At 53.3% G+C, this 15,216-nt stretch overlaps 1 protein-coding gene across 4 annotated transcripts in view; it reads left to right on the top strand.

Moving 5' to 3' along the window:
* The window catches only part of LOC149335322 (ATP-binding cassette sub-family C member 3-like), a 64,317-nt gene that overhangs the window by 9,787 nt on the left and 39,314 nt on the right, over positions 1-15,216 (top strand). For 3 of the 4 annotated variants that reach the window (XM_089552009.1, XM_089552007.1, XM_089552008.1), the window contains exons 2-5: positions 52-204; positions 6,611-6,745; positions 10,775-10,915; positions 11,518-11,652. In XM_089552009.1, coding sequence (XP_089408135.1) covers positions 52-204; positions 6,611-6,745; positions 10,775-10,915; positions 11,518-11,652 — 564 coding nt within the window. Of the gene's footprint in view, positions 1-51; positions 205-6,610; positions 6,746-10,774; positions 10,916-11,517; positions 11,653-15,216 lie in introns of those variants that run through there. The other variant, XM_089552010.1, reaches the window with a different exon arrangement.

The raw sequence follows: 15,216 nt of genomic DNA, 5'->3' as shown, positions 1-15,216 counted from the left end.
AGAGGGGAGATAATGAGGCCGTTGATTTCTTCTTTCCTGCGCATGACCCAGAGTCTGTACGCGTCGCTGCCGTCGCTCATGTCGGAGGCGCTTCGCTGGGCCAGCCTGCTGTCTCTGGCGTTCGGCTGGACCGAGGCCGTACACCGACCGCTCCCACCCCCGGCCTCCACGCGGTCCGTGACAGTCATGGACTTCGTGTTCACGGTAAGACCAACAGGCACGTCTTCCTGGCGACCTTACCTGGCAGAGAGGAGCACCGCTTTAAGTGACCGGATTCGAGGTGGAACTTTCCTTGTGAGAAAGCGCGACAGCATTCCCAAAGAACCGGCCTTTTCCAATACATTTCCAGTATTGGGCCGATTACATGTGCTCCATGGGTTTGCAGCGCCTTTAGCGGGAGAACATCGCTTGAGGGAAGTGTTGGCTTGCGCATTTTTGTGCCGTGACTGAGGAGTGATGTAGGGCAGTGCGATGACACACGCACACGCACGCACGCACACGCGAGCGCGCGCACGCATAAACACACACACACGCGCGCACACACACGCACACACATACACGCGCACTCACACAAGCACACACACACGCACACACATGCGCGCGCGCGCACGCACACACGTACGCACACACACACGCACACGTACGCGCACACACACACACACGCACACACACAACTCTCGGGTTGCAGAGCATGGAATAGCTTTGCATATAATAAGGAATGATTGAGTCTCCGATGCATTTTTCAACAAGCAAGTAACAAACAACCAAGTCTCCAACAAGCAACAAACGAATGAATAAATAAATAAAAACAAATAGATAAATAAATCAGGGTGCACGCCGAGGTGTGCAACTCTAGAAAGTCGCACTACCAATTTACTCCGTTATCAAGCGTATAAAAATGCGAACTAGCACAGTAATATGCATAACGCGGCAGCAAGGTTGTTTACCATTACGAGTGCGCCGCCACAGATGAGTCCGGGCACGAGATGCGCGGACAGCGCTGAGAAAAACATGTCGAGCAATTGCGGACCAAAATTTTGGGAATTGGGAGATTGTAGGATATTTTTACAGAAATATTGAAGGTGTGGGTTCCTAAGTGGACACAGGCCACCACCCACCGCGGGTTCGAGCTTCGCGCGAGCCAAGGGCCCCGATCAGCCGTCACCACACACACACTGGGACACCGATGCGGTGCACTCAACCTCCGCTGGGAGGAGAGCGATTCGCCGCAAAGAAATAAGCCTCCAAGTTCACAAAGGAGACGTTTATTCACGTCGTCCTCTAGCAGATACACAAACACTCAATAGTCACCCCGTCCCGGGGGCGCGCGAGGAGCGAAGCTCCGCTGCGCGCACGAAGCGACCAGAGTAATGCGCGCCGCTAACACGCCGCTGCAGGAGAATGTCCCCGCGGCAGTGCTGTGATCTCTCTCTCGTGTCGACCGTTGGGCCGGTTGCGAGAGAGAGTGGGCAATCAACGCAAGGTACGCCTGTCTGAGGTCGCTGGACCCCGAGTGACAGGCTCGAGCCGCTGCAGGTCAGAGGACACGTGCGGGCGAGCTCGAGTAAGCACTGGTCCGAGCGGCACAGCCGGCACGGACAAACAGTAGCGTACGCACCTTACGCTGTCTCGGAGGGATCTCTCTCTCTGGGCCCCGCTCGGACGGTCGCGGGATGCGCGGCCGCCAAAACGGGTCCCGGATTCCCGACAAAAGGCGCCAATGGCAAAGGCCCTTGGGGAGCCGGGGCGGAGCTGTGGCTAAATGACAGTGATTAGTCACCCAGCCGCCTCTCCACCGCCTGAGGCGGGAGCAAGGAAAAGAGGAGAAACGACGCGGTAGGCCGGCACAGCCGAGCAAAGGCGACGGTGGAAAGCCAGATTCCCACATCCCCCTCTCCTTAAATGCCCTCCTACCCATCGGCAAAGCACGCGGCCAAAATAAAGAAATCAATACACAAAAAAAATAAGCTACACTTCAGTTCCAAAATAAAGAAATGAATACACAAAACAAAACTAGCTACCCTTCAGTTCCAGCCAGAACAACGTAAGAAAACAAAGGAAAAACAAGGCAAACAACACTTGCATACGCTTCAGTAAATCAAAACAGCTTGCAGATTATATACACGGTACACAGGAAGATGTGAATACAACTGTACAACTATGTTACAGGTGGATGCCAGCCTCAAAGTTCGGTGGCGCGGCCCAGTGGGCCTGTCGGCGACTCACCGCTCGCAGACTTCAAGTTGAACAGGTTGGGAGGGCCGACGACTGATGGCGGTCTTCTTTCCGTTGATGTAGGGTGCGTTGATGACGACGGGGCCGCGGCAGAGCACTGACCTCGCGCCCTTGGACACGACGTCACGTTCGGCACAAGACAGTTAGTACACCCCCCCTTCACGCCGGCTGAAACGGGCGAGGACGTTCGGCGGCGTCCTGATGTGTAACCTTGGCCACAGCGAGGGGTCCTTCTCATCCTCGCGCTTACGCAGAAGCACACAACGGCACAACTCACAGGCGTCGCCTTGGCTCATGGTTACGCGCGCACACAGTCACAGCCACAAGCACGCATAAACCGGCAAGTGCGCGGACGCTGGTCGGCGACAACGATCCCCTCATCAGAAGCGTCCAGAGGCGCCGCGGCGAGGGTCAAAGGGTGCACTTTCCGCCCCCCATCGTCCCAAACGCCCCGCCAACTTCCCCTCCATACGGGCCGCACAAAACTCGCACCGCGACACACGGCTCCTTAACGATCCAACCACCCACAGTCGGGCCGGAAATGAGAAAAGGCGCGCTGTACAAACGACACCCATCTTTTGCTTCTAGAAGATAAGAGCAAGCAGGAGCGAGCTGAAGTTTGCCTAGGTACATCTCGGTACGTTAAAACAAAAACAGACGAGCCAGCAGGAAATGAAAGTGGCTAGAAAACTGATTAAAACAAAACAAATAAATAAATAAACATGCAAGGCTGGCACTGATCATGCTGCCAAAAACAAAAAAAAATAACACACCGTGCTTCGCCTGGGTAGGGTCTGACGAGAAAGCTCGCCAGCTAGCTGAGGCTGCGTGCCTTCGGTTGCGGAAAAGTCCGCCGTCCGGCATCAATCACGCCGTCGCCTCAGATTGTACCGGTGCTCCGTACGCTTGCGTTCCGCAGCACCAGTTGTGCCTTTGCGCTTGCCTTTGATACCAATGGGTACCGGCGCAAGCTCGTCAGACCGTGACGCGTAGGCCTTCAGGTCTATGAACCCCTGCTTGCTCCTGGGGAAAGGCCCCATCAAATCGCAGGTGGCCATCTGCCACGGACGCACACTGTCAATCGGTTTCATCATTCCAGGCGGCTTGCCGCCCCGTGACTTCACCGCTTGACAGACATGGCAGGAACGGCAATAGCGGAAAATGTCACGCTTCATGCCGGGCCACGTCACCGAATGGCTCAGTTTTGCAAAAACTTTGGAGCCACTCAGATGACCGGCCAGGGGTTCGTCATGCGAGAATCTCAACAGTGCACCTCTCAGACTTTTGGGGATAACCACCTTGAACAGGTCGATGGACTCGTCATCGGTGGCTATGTACTTCAGCACGAGCCCGTCATTGTCCAGCAAATATGAATCACCGGGGTTCGCCGCGACACACGCTGGCTTCTGCCCCCCTGCGCCCGCTACAATACAAGTAGCGTCACGGCGCTCCGTCTCCCTGAGACCGTCGCTCACCTCGCGACAAAACGGGTCATTTTGCTGGGCTTTCAGTAGCTCTTTAGGGCTGAAAACGATTCCAGTCATCCCAGAGGGGAGCCTGGTCTCGTCCCCGGTTTGCAGCCAAAATTTCCGTTCGCGTCGGCACTTCCGAGGCGCTCACGAAGAGCTTTGCCTCTCGACCGCTTTGCGAAGCGCTGCTTGCCTGGTTAGCGGAATGGGTTAACCCGTTTGCGGGCTCCCCCTCCTTGCCGCCCGGCGGCTCGTCCGCTGTTTCGCCCCCTCCGCTTACAGGCGTCAAGGCGCCGCTGGCGAGTGGGGCACGGGATAGCGCGTCAGCTACCACGTTCGTGCTCCCCTTTCGATACTGCACGGAAAAGTCGTAATGCTGTATCAGGAGAGCCCAGCGCGCCAGCCGACCCGCAGGCTCGCGGAGCCGCATCAGCCAACTGAGCGCACTGTGGTCTGTCTGCACCACGAATTGCGTTCCATCAAGGTAGACGTCAAATTTACGCAGTGCAAACACGATGGCGAGGCACTCCTTCTCGGTCACGGAATAATTCCTCTCCGAGGGCAGCAAGGAGCGGCTGGCAAAGGCCAGCGGTTGCAGCACGCCATCGAATTCCTGTAGGAGAACTGCTCCTAAACCCAGATCGCTCGCGTCAGTCTGGACTACGAACTGTCTGGTCAGGTCGGGTAGCCTGAGCTGCGCTGTCTCGACAATGGCATTAGACAGGAGGCGAAAGGATCGCTCTTGCTCGGGCTCCCATCGCCACGCGGCAGTCTTTCCCAAGAGCTAGGTCAAGGGTGCCTGCACGCGGGCACAGGACGATAAAAGGTGGCCATTCCCACACAACGGCGCAGGCCGCGTACGTCCTTGGGCGCGGGAAATTCGAGTATGGCTCGAAGTTTCTCCGCATCTGGCTCAATGGAGCCCCGGCCTCAGCGACTGCACCCCTGCCTCAGTGGAGGCTTGGGCGGGCTGCACGAACGAGGGAGGCAAGGCTCCTAGTTCGATGAGCGGCGCGGTTTCCACAGGGAACCGGCCAGCGCCTCGCCGTTCCCAGAGCAGAATTGACTGCTCGCGGGGCACGGCTGCTGCTGTTCGAAACTGCCGGTTGCGGCAGCGTGACACGAACTGCTTTCGCACTGGGCGGAAAGCGTGCACAGCTGAGGCATGTGACCAGCGGATGCACCGCAGGGTGCTTCCGATACAGCTCCGATGGGAGCCACGTGGTCAACATTTTGGGTTGTGTCACCGTAAACCCCAATGGGGGCCGCGGCCAACCACGGTGTCTAGCTATTCGAAGGAACAGCAGCCAGCGGATCAAACGACGCTACAACTCCGTAGGGAGCCGACATGTAGCTGCCGAGTGCCGCGCTGGGGGTGGTAGACACGGTGCGCAAGCGTGATCGTCAAGGCGACCTGCTCGGCTAAAGTGCCATCAAAGGCGTAAGCGCCAATGACTTAGCACGTTGGGCGCCAGTTGTGGGTTTCTAAGTGGACACAGGCCACCACCCACCGCGGGTTCGAGCTTCGCGCGAGACAGGGGCTCCGATCAGCCGTCACCACACACACACTGGGACACCGATGCGGTGCACTCAACCTCCGCTGGGAGGAGAGCGATTCGCCGCAAAGAAATAAGCCTCCAAGTTCACAAAGGAGACGTTTATTCACGTCGTCCTCTAGCAGATACACAAACACTCAATAGTCACCCCGTCCCGGGGGCGCGCGAGGAGCGAGGCTCCGCTGCGCGTACGAAGCGACCAGAGTAATGCGCGCCGCTAACACGCCGCTGCAGGAGAATGTCCCCGCGGCAGTGCTGTGATCTCTCTCTCGTGTCGACCGTTGGGCCGGTTGCGAGAGAGAGTGGGCAATCAACGCAAGGTACGCCTGTCTGAGGTCGCTGGACCCCGAGTGACAGGCTCGAGCCGCTGCAGGTCAGAGGACACGTGCGGGCGAGCTCGAGTAAGCACTGGTCCGAGCGGCACAGCCGGCACGGACAAACAGTAGCGTACGCACCTTATACGCTGTCTCGGAGGGATCTCTCTCTCTGGGCCCCGCTCGGACGGTCGCGGGATGCGCGGCCGCCAAAACGGGTCCCGGATTCCCGCCAAAAGGCGCCAATGGCAAAGGCCCTTGGGGAGCCGGGGCGGAGCTGTGGCTAAATGACAGTGATTAGTCACCCAGCCGCCTCTCCACCGCCTGAGGCGGGAGCAAGGGAAAGAGGAGAAACGACGCGGTAGGCCGGCACAGCCGAGCAAAGGCGACGGCGGAAAGCCAGATTCCCACATCGGTAATGGTCTATTCTTCCGATATGTCGCAAAATCTTTCTTTTAAAGTGTTTCCATCGATCGCACCGAACAGTTAAGACTCGCTCAGAAAACCAACGGGGAACGCTTTTGACGATAGCAAAAACGTTAATAGAAAAAAAAAAAAACTCAAGACTGCCGTCGGGTGTTCTGGGAATATATTGGCTCTTATATGAAAAAATTATATGAAAAAATTGTGTTCATAAAGGGTTTCCCGCTCAAAAATGCTTTCGTCCAGAATTGTTGGGTATGCATGTTTTTTGGAGCTTGTTTATGTTTTGTGGAATTATCAACAGTTATGCTCTTTGTGTGTACAGCGTCTATTTTAGAGAAGTGAAGTTCTTATGCTGATGAACTAAAGCGCACAGTCATAAACGTAATAACCAGAAATGTGTAAACATCCTGGGTATCGTTTTAGGACCCTCGGCTGTACAGCTTACGTGTTTTCAATTTATGCCGTAACCACTTAAATCATCTTGTGTTCCACGTCCTGCAACTATTTGGATCTAAAGTTTGACACCAGACACACATCTACAGACGAACGGAACTTATGGCAGAGTACTGTAACCGCATGCTCTCTGCGTGCCTGCCTGTTTGTTGAACAGCTCTTCAACACGGGATCCTCGGTGACCACTCTCCGGCAGAGTATCTACATGCTGTACGAAAAGAGGCAACTGTCCGACCTCTGCCCGGGAATTCTCAGGACAGTCTCTGCCTATTTCGTCACCTGCCTGGTGCTTGTGAGTCGATTTCTTGCTTTTCCATGCTCTATTGGTAAGCTGTCGCTTCTGTCGCTACTGATAAAAGAACGGTAGAAGAACTGAGGATTGGGTGAGTTTGTGGTGATCCATCGTATTGAAAACCAGCGCTTACGAACACAGGCTGAGAACGAGACGAGGCAAACTTAAGCCTTCAGTTTGTCTCGTCTCGTCCTCTGCCTGTGTTCGTAAGCGCTGGTTTTTGTAGCGAAAGCTACATTGGGCACGAACTTGCGATTTCGCTGTGGCGGTGCCCCGAGGAGGCAGAGAGACCGACCTTGAGCCGTTGCCTAGCAACCGCCGCAGCTGGCGGACACCGCGCGCTCGCCGCGCCATCTGGCATGACGTCACACCACGCGCCTCGCCGCGGAGCCGCCGCCGCCGTTTGGTATGACGTCACACCGCTTGCCTCGTCAATGCGCTCGCCTCCGATCGCTGCGCCAGCTGGGTCCCGTGCCTGATTTCGCTACGTACATCCTGACATAGCCGAGCTAAGCCACTGCCAACTTTTTAATACGATGGCTACTCGTAAGCTGTGAAATAGGAGCACCACAGGAGCAATAGAAGCAGAATTGGAATAGAATCATAATTGAAATAGGTTGGCGAACGAAAGTAAAATGCTATTGCATTTCCAGCGCATCAATCCAATTGATCGCCGTTAATATTTTTGTTAAAATATTGCAAGTCAAGACGAGGTAAGACAACTTCCTAGCCTATTCAGAATTCTGGCAACGAACAACAGGGGTGTGGTCAGAGGAGTTGCGTCAGATCTCGTTTCGTTATTTCTCTTATTGGTGTAATAAAGGAAACAAAAAGAGTCGCAACAAGAAAAATAAGTTTGTGAGTGGTTGTTATAAATAAATTTTCCTGCTCTTTAAATCGCTGTCGACGCAGGAACCACGAAAAAGTAGACTTCCTTTGCCGCTTGGAGGCGCGACCAGACCTTAAAAGTATATTGGGGACAACTCGATACAAATTTTGTACAGAGTAAAAAATAGCTTCTGTAGCTCTTTCTGGCTATGTTGGTGTTTAATGGCAGCAAAACCTGTATCCGTCACTAAGATTATTGCTTTTAAAAATGAAACACTTTTGCCCTGTCGCCTAACTTGGCTCTAACTCAAGACTTCAAGACCGCAAAGGACCCTGTGATCAGCACTAGAGGTTAATGATTGTGTAGCCTAGCCTCAAAGATTCGTGAAAGTAAAAACTGTCATACCGTCTTTCTTTACTAAAACGGCTTATGGCGGCGACATCTGTATTCGATTTTTTTTCCCCCTTTTTGGCGTGTAAAAGCTAGGTGTTCAGTGAAGGTAGCCTTTGGTCGTTAGATCGTACTAGTCTAGTGACACAGGACGAGTTCAGTTTGCCCCCAGCGTGCAGGCTAAGCAGAGAAGTGCAATGCACTCCGTTCCCTTCGTGACAGCATAATTCTAGACTGCACAAGCAATGAAGTGTTTTCGGGGCTTTAGTGTTCCAAAAACTCGAGGGCTTCTTAACCCAATTCTTAAAGAAAATGCGATAGTATATCCAAGTTGGAGCACCCCCAGATATTCCAAAGAACACCTCCCTTCCCCCCCCCCCTTCCCCCCAAATTTTGGCATGCCCACCACAGAAAATGGATTAGGGTGGTATTAGAGGGGATTAGTGGGTGGATAAATGTGCATTGGTGGGGATTGGTAAGAAGGTCAGAAAGCTGGACAAGTTGGTTCCGATCCATAGTATAACAGCGCTGAAAACGAGGACAAAGGAGCAGACAGGCTGTTTTCTTAACTTTGTCTTGGCAGGAAGGGTATAAATGCATCCCATATGATAATCCAATGGGAGGTACACGAACATTCTATTCCTCATATTTTCCTCATATTTTTGGCGGGGCTGATGACGTGGCGACCCACTGGCTAATCAGGAACTTTCTGACGGAGAAACCGGGTAGTTTTGCACGACGACAAACTGAGTGCTGTTCGCGACACCCTTTCTTGTGCGTGTACAGAGCGTTGCCTAAATTACTGGCGCCAACATGTTTACGTGGGGCCGCGCTTTCATATGCAAATGACTGGCGCCACCGCTGGGGCAGCTGTGTGAAATAAGGGAGGCGCAAAACCAGTCAGTCCACCAGGACTCCTCATTTCAGCTTTTGCTTTTGTTGGAAATAATTTACGGTGAAATGAGGCAAAATATCAGCTCAAAACATGCTTGTCCTCGCCTCGCCTTGGACAACTGCCCTCTATGCTGCCAAGCGCTTGAGAAGCATGCTTTTCGTGAATTGTGCGCCGAGTTCATGCTTGCCACCACGGTCGGAATTCGTACTTCTTAGTGTCCGCTGGCGAAGACATATTCGAAAATGTATTAGGCTGGAGAACTTTGCTGCTTCTCCTGACGAGTGTTGCATACTACAAGGTGGCGTGAGTCGAGTGTTGCATACTACAACGTGGCGTGAGTCGAGTGTTGCATACAAGGTGGCGCGAGTCGAGTGTTGCATACTCCAAGGTGGCGCGAGTCGAGTGTTGCATACTACAACGTGGCGTGAGTCGAGTGTTGCATACAAGGTGGCGCGAGTCGAGTGTTGCATACTACAAGGGGCGCGAGTCGAGTGTTGCATACTACAACGTGGCGTGAGTCGAGTGTTGCATACAAGGTGGCGCGAGTCGAGTGTTGCATACTACAAGGTGGCGTGAGTCGAGTGTTGCATACTACAACGTGGCGTGAGTCGAGTGTTGCATACAAGGTGGCGCGAGTCGAGTGTTGCATACTACAAGGGGCGCGAGTCGAGTGTTGCATACTACAAGGTGGCGCGAGTCCAGCCCATTGACGCAGCGCGTTCGGCCAGGAAACAAGCTCACGCTCCTGTCTGTGTCCAGCGATACGTGATAATGACTGATTGTGCGCTTTTGAATGGACTCTTTCATTTAAATGGTGCAATATCGGGAGCAGTGACGACAGTGGTGCATTGCCAAGAGCCCATAGTTCTGTGATCTTAATCATCATCATCAGCCTGACTACACCCACTGCAGGGCAAAGGCCTCTCCCATGTCTCTCCAATTAACCCTGTCCTTTGTCAGTTGCCGCCACTGTATCCCCGCAAACTTCTTAATCTCATCCGCCCACCTAACTTTCTGCCGAAGGGGACGGGGACGGTGATCTTAATAGGAATGTCTAAGAAGCAGTTTCCACAGCGCTACACCAAGGAAGACTACACACTATTCCTTCCACGTTAAAGAACCCCAGGTGGTCGAAATTTCCGGAGCCCTCCGCTACGGCGTCTCACATAGCCTTAGTCGCTTTGGGACGTTAAACCCCATAAAACCAAACCAAACCATACCTTCCACCGATCCGCGGAACACTATCGTATCCTCGGACGAATTGAGACAAACGCATTCTTAACCTCAAGCTTTACTGATCGGTTCCGCCAACACCCCTAACTGCCCCAAATGTATCGCACTAATCACAGATACGCTAAACACCTGTGCAATTGGAAAGTAACAATAAGCTGTCCAAGATGTCTGGCGCCACGAGAGACGAGCATACGGAAAAAATTAACAGGGACAACCAATACTATTATGTGTTGGCTGTACTAAGCAGCTGTTAATGCCGTAATAGGAAGTGACGTCACTTCCTGTCAGACAACTATTCCGTTTGGTGACGTCACTTCACTCCAGCCAATGATAATGCTCCGATCTGGTGACGTCACTTCACTCGAACCAATGAGAATGCTCCGATCTGGTGACGTCACTTCACTCCAGCCAATGAGAATGCTCCGATCTGGTGACGTCACTTCCCTGCAGCCAATGGGCGAATTTTACGACCGAGGACACATTTTGGCCCCATAGGGCTTCTAAAGCGACCGCATTAAAGCGCCAGAATTGGTCGTGTAGCTGCAGAAAGTTGCCTGTCGCCTTTTCCAACCTGGTTTCAGCCTCATCGCCATGCGCAGTTTGCCGGAAAAAGGACATCATGATAGGTAATGTGCGGAAGTGAGCCTCCCTGAAGCGGCTACGTCGTACATGTTGCGCGCAGGTGACGCTGAGCTGCATGGCTGCCTGGCGAAACAAGCGTGCCCAGCCCTGCTCGGCCTACATCTGGTGCGTGCTCGGAATGCTCTCCACGGCCGCCATCATCGACGCCGTTGCCGCCGCACAGCACCTGTGGGCCTCGGAGGTGAGACGGTCCTGCCGCGTCATTGCTGCTTACGTAGTCGATGCACACGCACGCAAGTATTGGTACGCCCAGCGTATACACAAAATGAGGCCTGGCGAAGCACGCACAGGAGCGACAACAGCATTCCCACCGCGTCTGCCGTTTCTGCGACAACTGAGCCAGCCGCGTGCATTTCAGCAGTCGCTACGTTTTTCACTGTTCCGTGCGTCCACATAACTGCATAGCAAGTTGGCGCGATGACAGTGCGTTTCGTGGGCCATTCAGTACTGCCTCTTGGAGTGAGTCTGGGGCGACAAAGCAGGGAAATTCTTCCTCTCTGCACATGTGCATACAAAAATCATGGCAGACGGCGGCCGGCCGACTTCTCATCGCTCGGACGTTATTAGAGTCTACCTTAATTTTGTTCTTTCCGCAAATTCGCGATGTTTCTATCGGGCTCGGAAAGTATAGCTTAACGTAACGGCGTAGCTCGTCTCACGACGAATTCTTGAGAAAGTGCAGAAGGCTGCGCTGGCACAGTGAAATTGAATAATTTCCTGTTCTTAGCTCCACTGGGCTCTTATACGCCAGTCAAGTTGACTTCGGTGTGCTGTGTCGTGCAGAGGATGGTCCTGTCCGACTACAACTATCAGCGCAGCGTAGTGCTCGTGAACGTGATCGCCGTGTTCTTCCTACTTGGCTCGTTCCTGATCACCGGTGTACGGGACCGCATCGTCTTCAAAAGGGACGGCAGTAAGGTAGTACACACCTGTGTCCATGATGGAATTCTGAACGCCGGAACAACTCATATTCCCTCCAGATGAAGCATTGTCTACAGCGGGAGTCCTGGGAACCAGGTGGTCGTACACGGAAGTGTGCGTTTAAGCCTGACATGCGCGCCAGTGTCGCTCGGTCTACTTCAAAATGACGAAGCCCTTCAGCTATAAGGGAGTAATTACTCATTGACATCCACCCAAGCGCAGCCTTCGCGCAGCGCAGCGCAGCCTGTTCGCGCTTTCCTCTGAAAAAAATTCAGGGGCATTTTGTGTAAAGTGCGTAGAGGCGAAAGCATTTTCCGCGCCACTTTGGCTGCTTCTGTGACACTGGTGACGTCACCACTGGATGACGTCGAACATAATTAAGTACTAATCACTAAGTAATGACAAATTACTAATTAATCACTAATTACCGATTAATGGCTAAGTGCTAATTAACTGCTAATTAATGACGCTTAAGCTTCGCCTTTAGGAGTGGAACGCGGCAGCGTGTTGTAGCGCTGGCAGTCCACGGAACACCACCACCCGTTCGGCACGATGCCTTGCCCTTTGAAGGCAACGCTTTTGTAGGGTAGCCAACTGGGCATCGCCTGGTTAACCTCCCTGCCTTTCCGTCCTTTTCTCTCTCTCTCTCTCTCTCTGAGGAAACGAAATGGCGCAGTAATTCTCTGTCATCTCGGTGGACACCGAACCGCACCTCAGAGGAAGGGAGGAAGTGGGAGTGAAAGAGGGGCCGTGATGAAGAAAATGAGAATTGTATTTGAGGAAAGGAAGAGAGAGAGAGGGATCCTGTCGGCGAGGCGATGGAAAGCGCGCGGCGGCGGCCCCGGCTCGCCAGCTGTGCGCTGTGTGACGTCACCCGCTCCTCGCGCATGCGCAGCTTGGCCTTTCCAGAACTCCGCAAAATGGCTCAGCGAATAGTGTAGTGTTGCTTTCGCAACGAAACCAGAAAATGGTGCAGAAACGTGGCTTCTGCTCAGCTGAGAGGGAATAAATAACCGTGTAGGGGAAGACAGGTGAAAAATGGATACAAGGCCATTAGGAAACAGTACCCGTGGAGAGGAAGTACAAAGGGAACGGAAGGAGCGGTCCACACGCATTCAGTAGAAAAAAAAAATCTCTGCCTCTCCCGTAAACGAGAGTAGAGTAAGCATGAAATGTTTACGGGCCTAATGTCATCTCGGTGGACACCCGAACCGCACCGTACAAGAAGGGAGGAACGCCACCACCCGTTCAGCGCAATGCCTTGCCATTTGAACGCAAGGTTTTTTGAGGAAAGGAAATGGCGCAGTAATTCTCTGCCATCTCGGTGGACACCCGAACCGCACCGTAAAGGAAGGGAGGAACGCCACCACCCGTTCGGCGCGATGCCTTGCCCTTTGAACGCAGCGCTTCTCCCCCGGATCACGTATGACAACAAAGTGTAACGTGGCATTTATGTGCTTTTTGCACGCGTTATTAGAAATCGGAAATTATAATTCCGTGCATTATCAAACCCACAGCTCCACTGATATCTTGATAAACATTGAGAAGGCACTGGCAGCAGTTATTTTTTGTCTCATTTGGAGACCAACCGGCGCTTGCATGCCGGTCGCGTAGGAGGGCTTAGAGAGTCTCGTTAAATCTCGTTGAGTCTCGTACGGTGCCCAGATGTTCTCGTTTCAGAGCCCGGATGACTGGAATTCAGTGCCCGGATGACTGGAATTCAGTGCCCGGATGAGTGGATTTCAGAGCCCGGATGATGGCTCTCGGTCTCGGCGTGAGGTCACCACACTGCCGACAACGGGAGCTAAAAGCATTTCATGCTTAAAAATGGTTGGGTTTTAGTTAAATCGAGTAGAACGTGCAAAAGCACTTGAGACAACGCCGCCTCAGAGGCAACCGCATGCAAGATCAAGGTCAAAGATCAATGTCAAAAGTGAGGTTTCACATATACTCAGCTGTGCTAGTGAAGTAGTGATTTCGCACTGAAAGTATAGTGCGCATCTGTAGGTACCCATATCACCAAAATACACCCCGTGCCTTCTCAATCGATAAAAGAGCCCATGTAGGATCCGACTTTTGCTGCGAAAGCAACACTCCGACAGCCAAAGCGAGACCTCAGGTGGCCGCCGTCGCGCCGAAGCTACGCTGACCTTGAGCCGCCGCCGCGCCTAGCAGATGGCGCGCCGTTGCCCAGCAACGCGACAGCGCGCGATCGCTCCGCCCCCTCGCCGTCGCCTAGCATCGCGATAGAGGACGCTAGCTCCACCCTCTACCTAAAGCCCCTCTGAGGGGCTTTACCTCTACCAAGAGTTACTGTATATGCTACCAAAGCATATACAGTAACTCTACCTCTACCTAAAGTCCCTCAACCTCTACCTCTCGCCAGCGCTCGCTCCGGGAGAGGAGGTTGATGCCTCGGTGCGCTTCTGCTCGGCTGAACCGGAGAGGAGGTGGTGGAGCGAGCGCGGCTTCGGCCGCTTATGTTTTTCCAGCCAGAGTCTGCTTCGGCGGACGCGGTTGTTGCGACGCGCGTCTTTTCTTTCCTTTTCTTTCTTTCCTCTTATCTTTGAACTATCCTCTATCTGCACGTGGCAGCGGTGGTGGCTCGGCCTGAGCCAGTTGGCAGGCCCATGCAGTTTCCTTTTCATTCTTCTCTCAGTCGCAACAACAACGGCTGAACCGTCTCGCTATGGATAAAGCTAATGACAGAGCAAGAAGACTGACGGAGGCGAGGAAGAAGCAACGTGCTTACGCATTCCTTTAGGTCAACCAGAGTTAAACCATGGCCAATTTTTATGCGAAGCATATTACTAGAGCTACACTACAGCCCGTCGAGCGCGGCGGTGGAGCTACCATTGACCTTTAGCGTGACCACGTGACACCACGTGACAACATGACGTCACAGCAGAGGAGAGATGGGCTGCCGGCTCGCGCGGTCGGCCGCGGCGGTGGAGACTCCACATCAGAGGCGCTGCAGCTGACCACGTGACGCTACAGCAGCGGTATAAAGCTGAGCTTGCCTCAGCTTTCCAATGTACTTTCCGCGGGTGCCAAGAATGCTGTTGTAGCCGGGGCTGGGGCAGCGGTTGTGCACTCTGCATTGAATTCACCGATGATCCCGTATATAGCTGCCACGGCAATCCTTGCTACACTTCTAGTGGTTGTATTAAAATGACCAAGTATTCAACCAAGGAAAGCCATGTATTACCAAGCCTAGCCATCAATATGCTTCGCATCTGACTAGGCTTAACCTTAGCTAAGCCTCAGCCATTTTTTTTCCCTTACATTATCAGATTTTGGACAGCCGGAGGAGGGATTTCTGCGGCCCAAAATCATCATCATCATGGTAATCAGCTTAACTACGCCCACTGCAGCGCAAAGGCCTCTCCCATAGCCCTCCAATTAACCCTGCATTCAGGGTGCACGCTGCTAGCTAAAATTTTGACAAAGACACTCGTGTCATAAACAGGGCAACACTTCCTTTTTAAGTTAGCGGAGTTTAAAGCGCCCTGAAGCCTCGGAGGAAATGCGGGAAAAGAAAAAGCAGTAACGACTGGTGCC

Source organism: Amblyomma mixtum, chromosome 7 (assembly GCF_055824585.1).
Source record: "Amblyomma mixtum isolate Tamu chromosome 7, ASM5582458v1, whole genome shotgun sequence".
Lineage (NCBI taxonomy): Eukaryota > Metazoa > Arthropoda > Arachnida > Ixodida > Ixodidae > Amblyomma > Amblyomma mixtum.
This window is presented reverse-complemented; position numbering and strand designations above follow the sequence as displayed.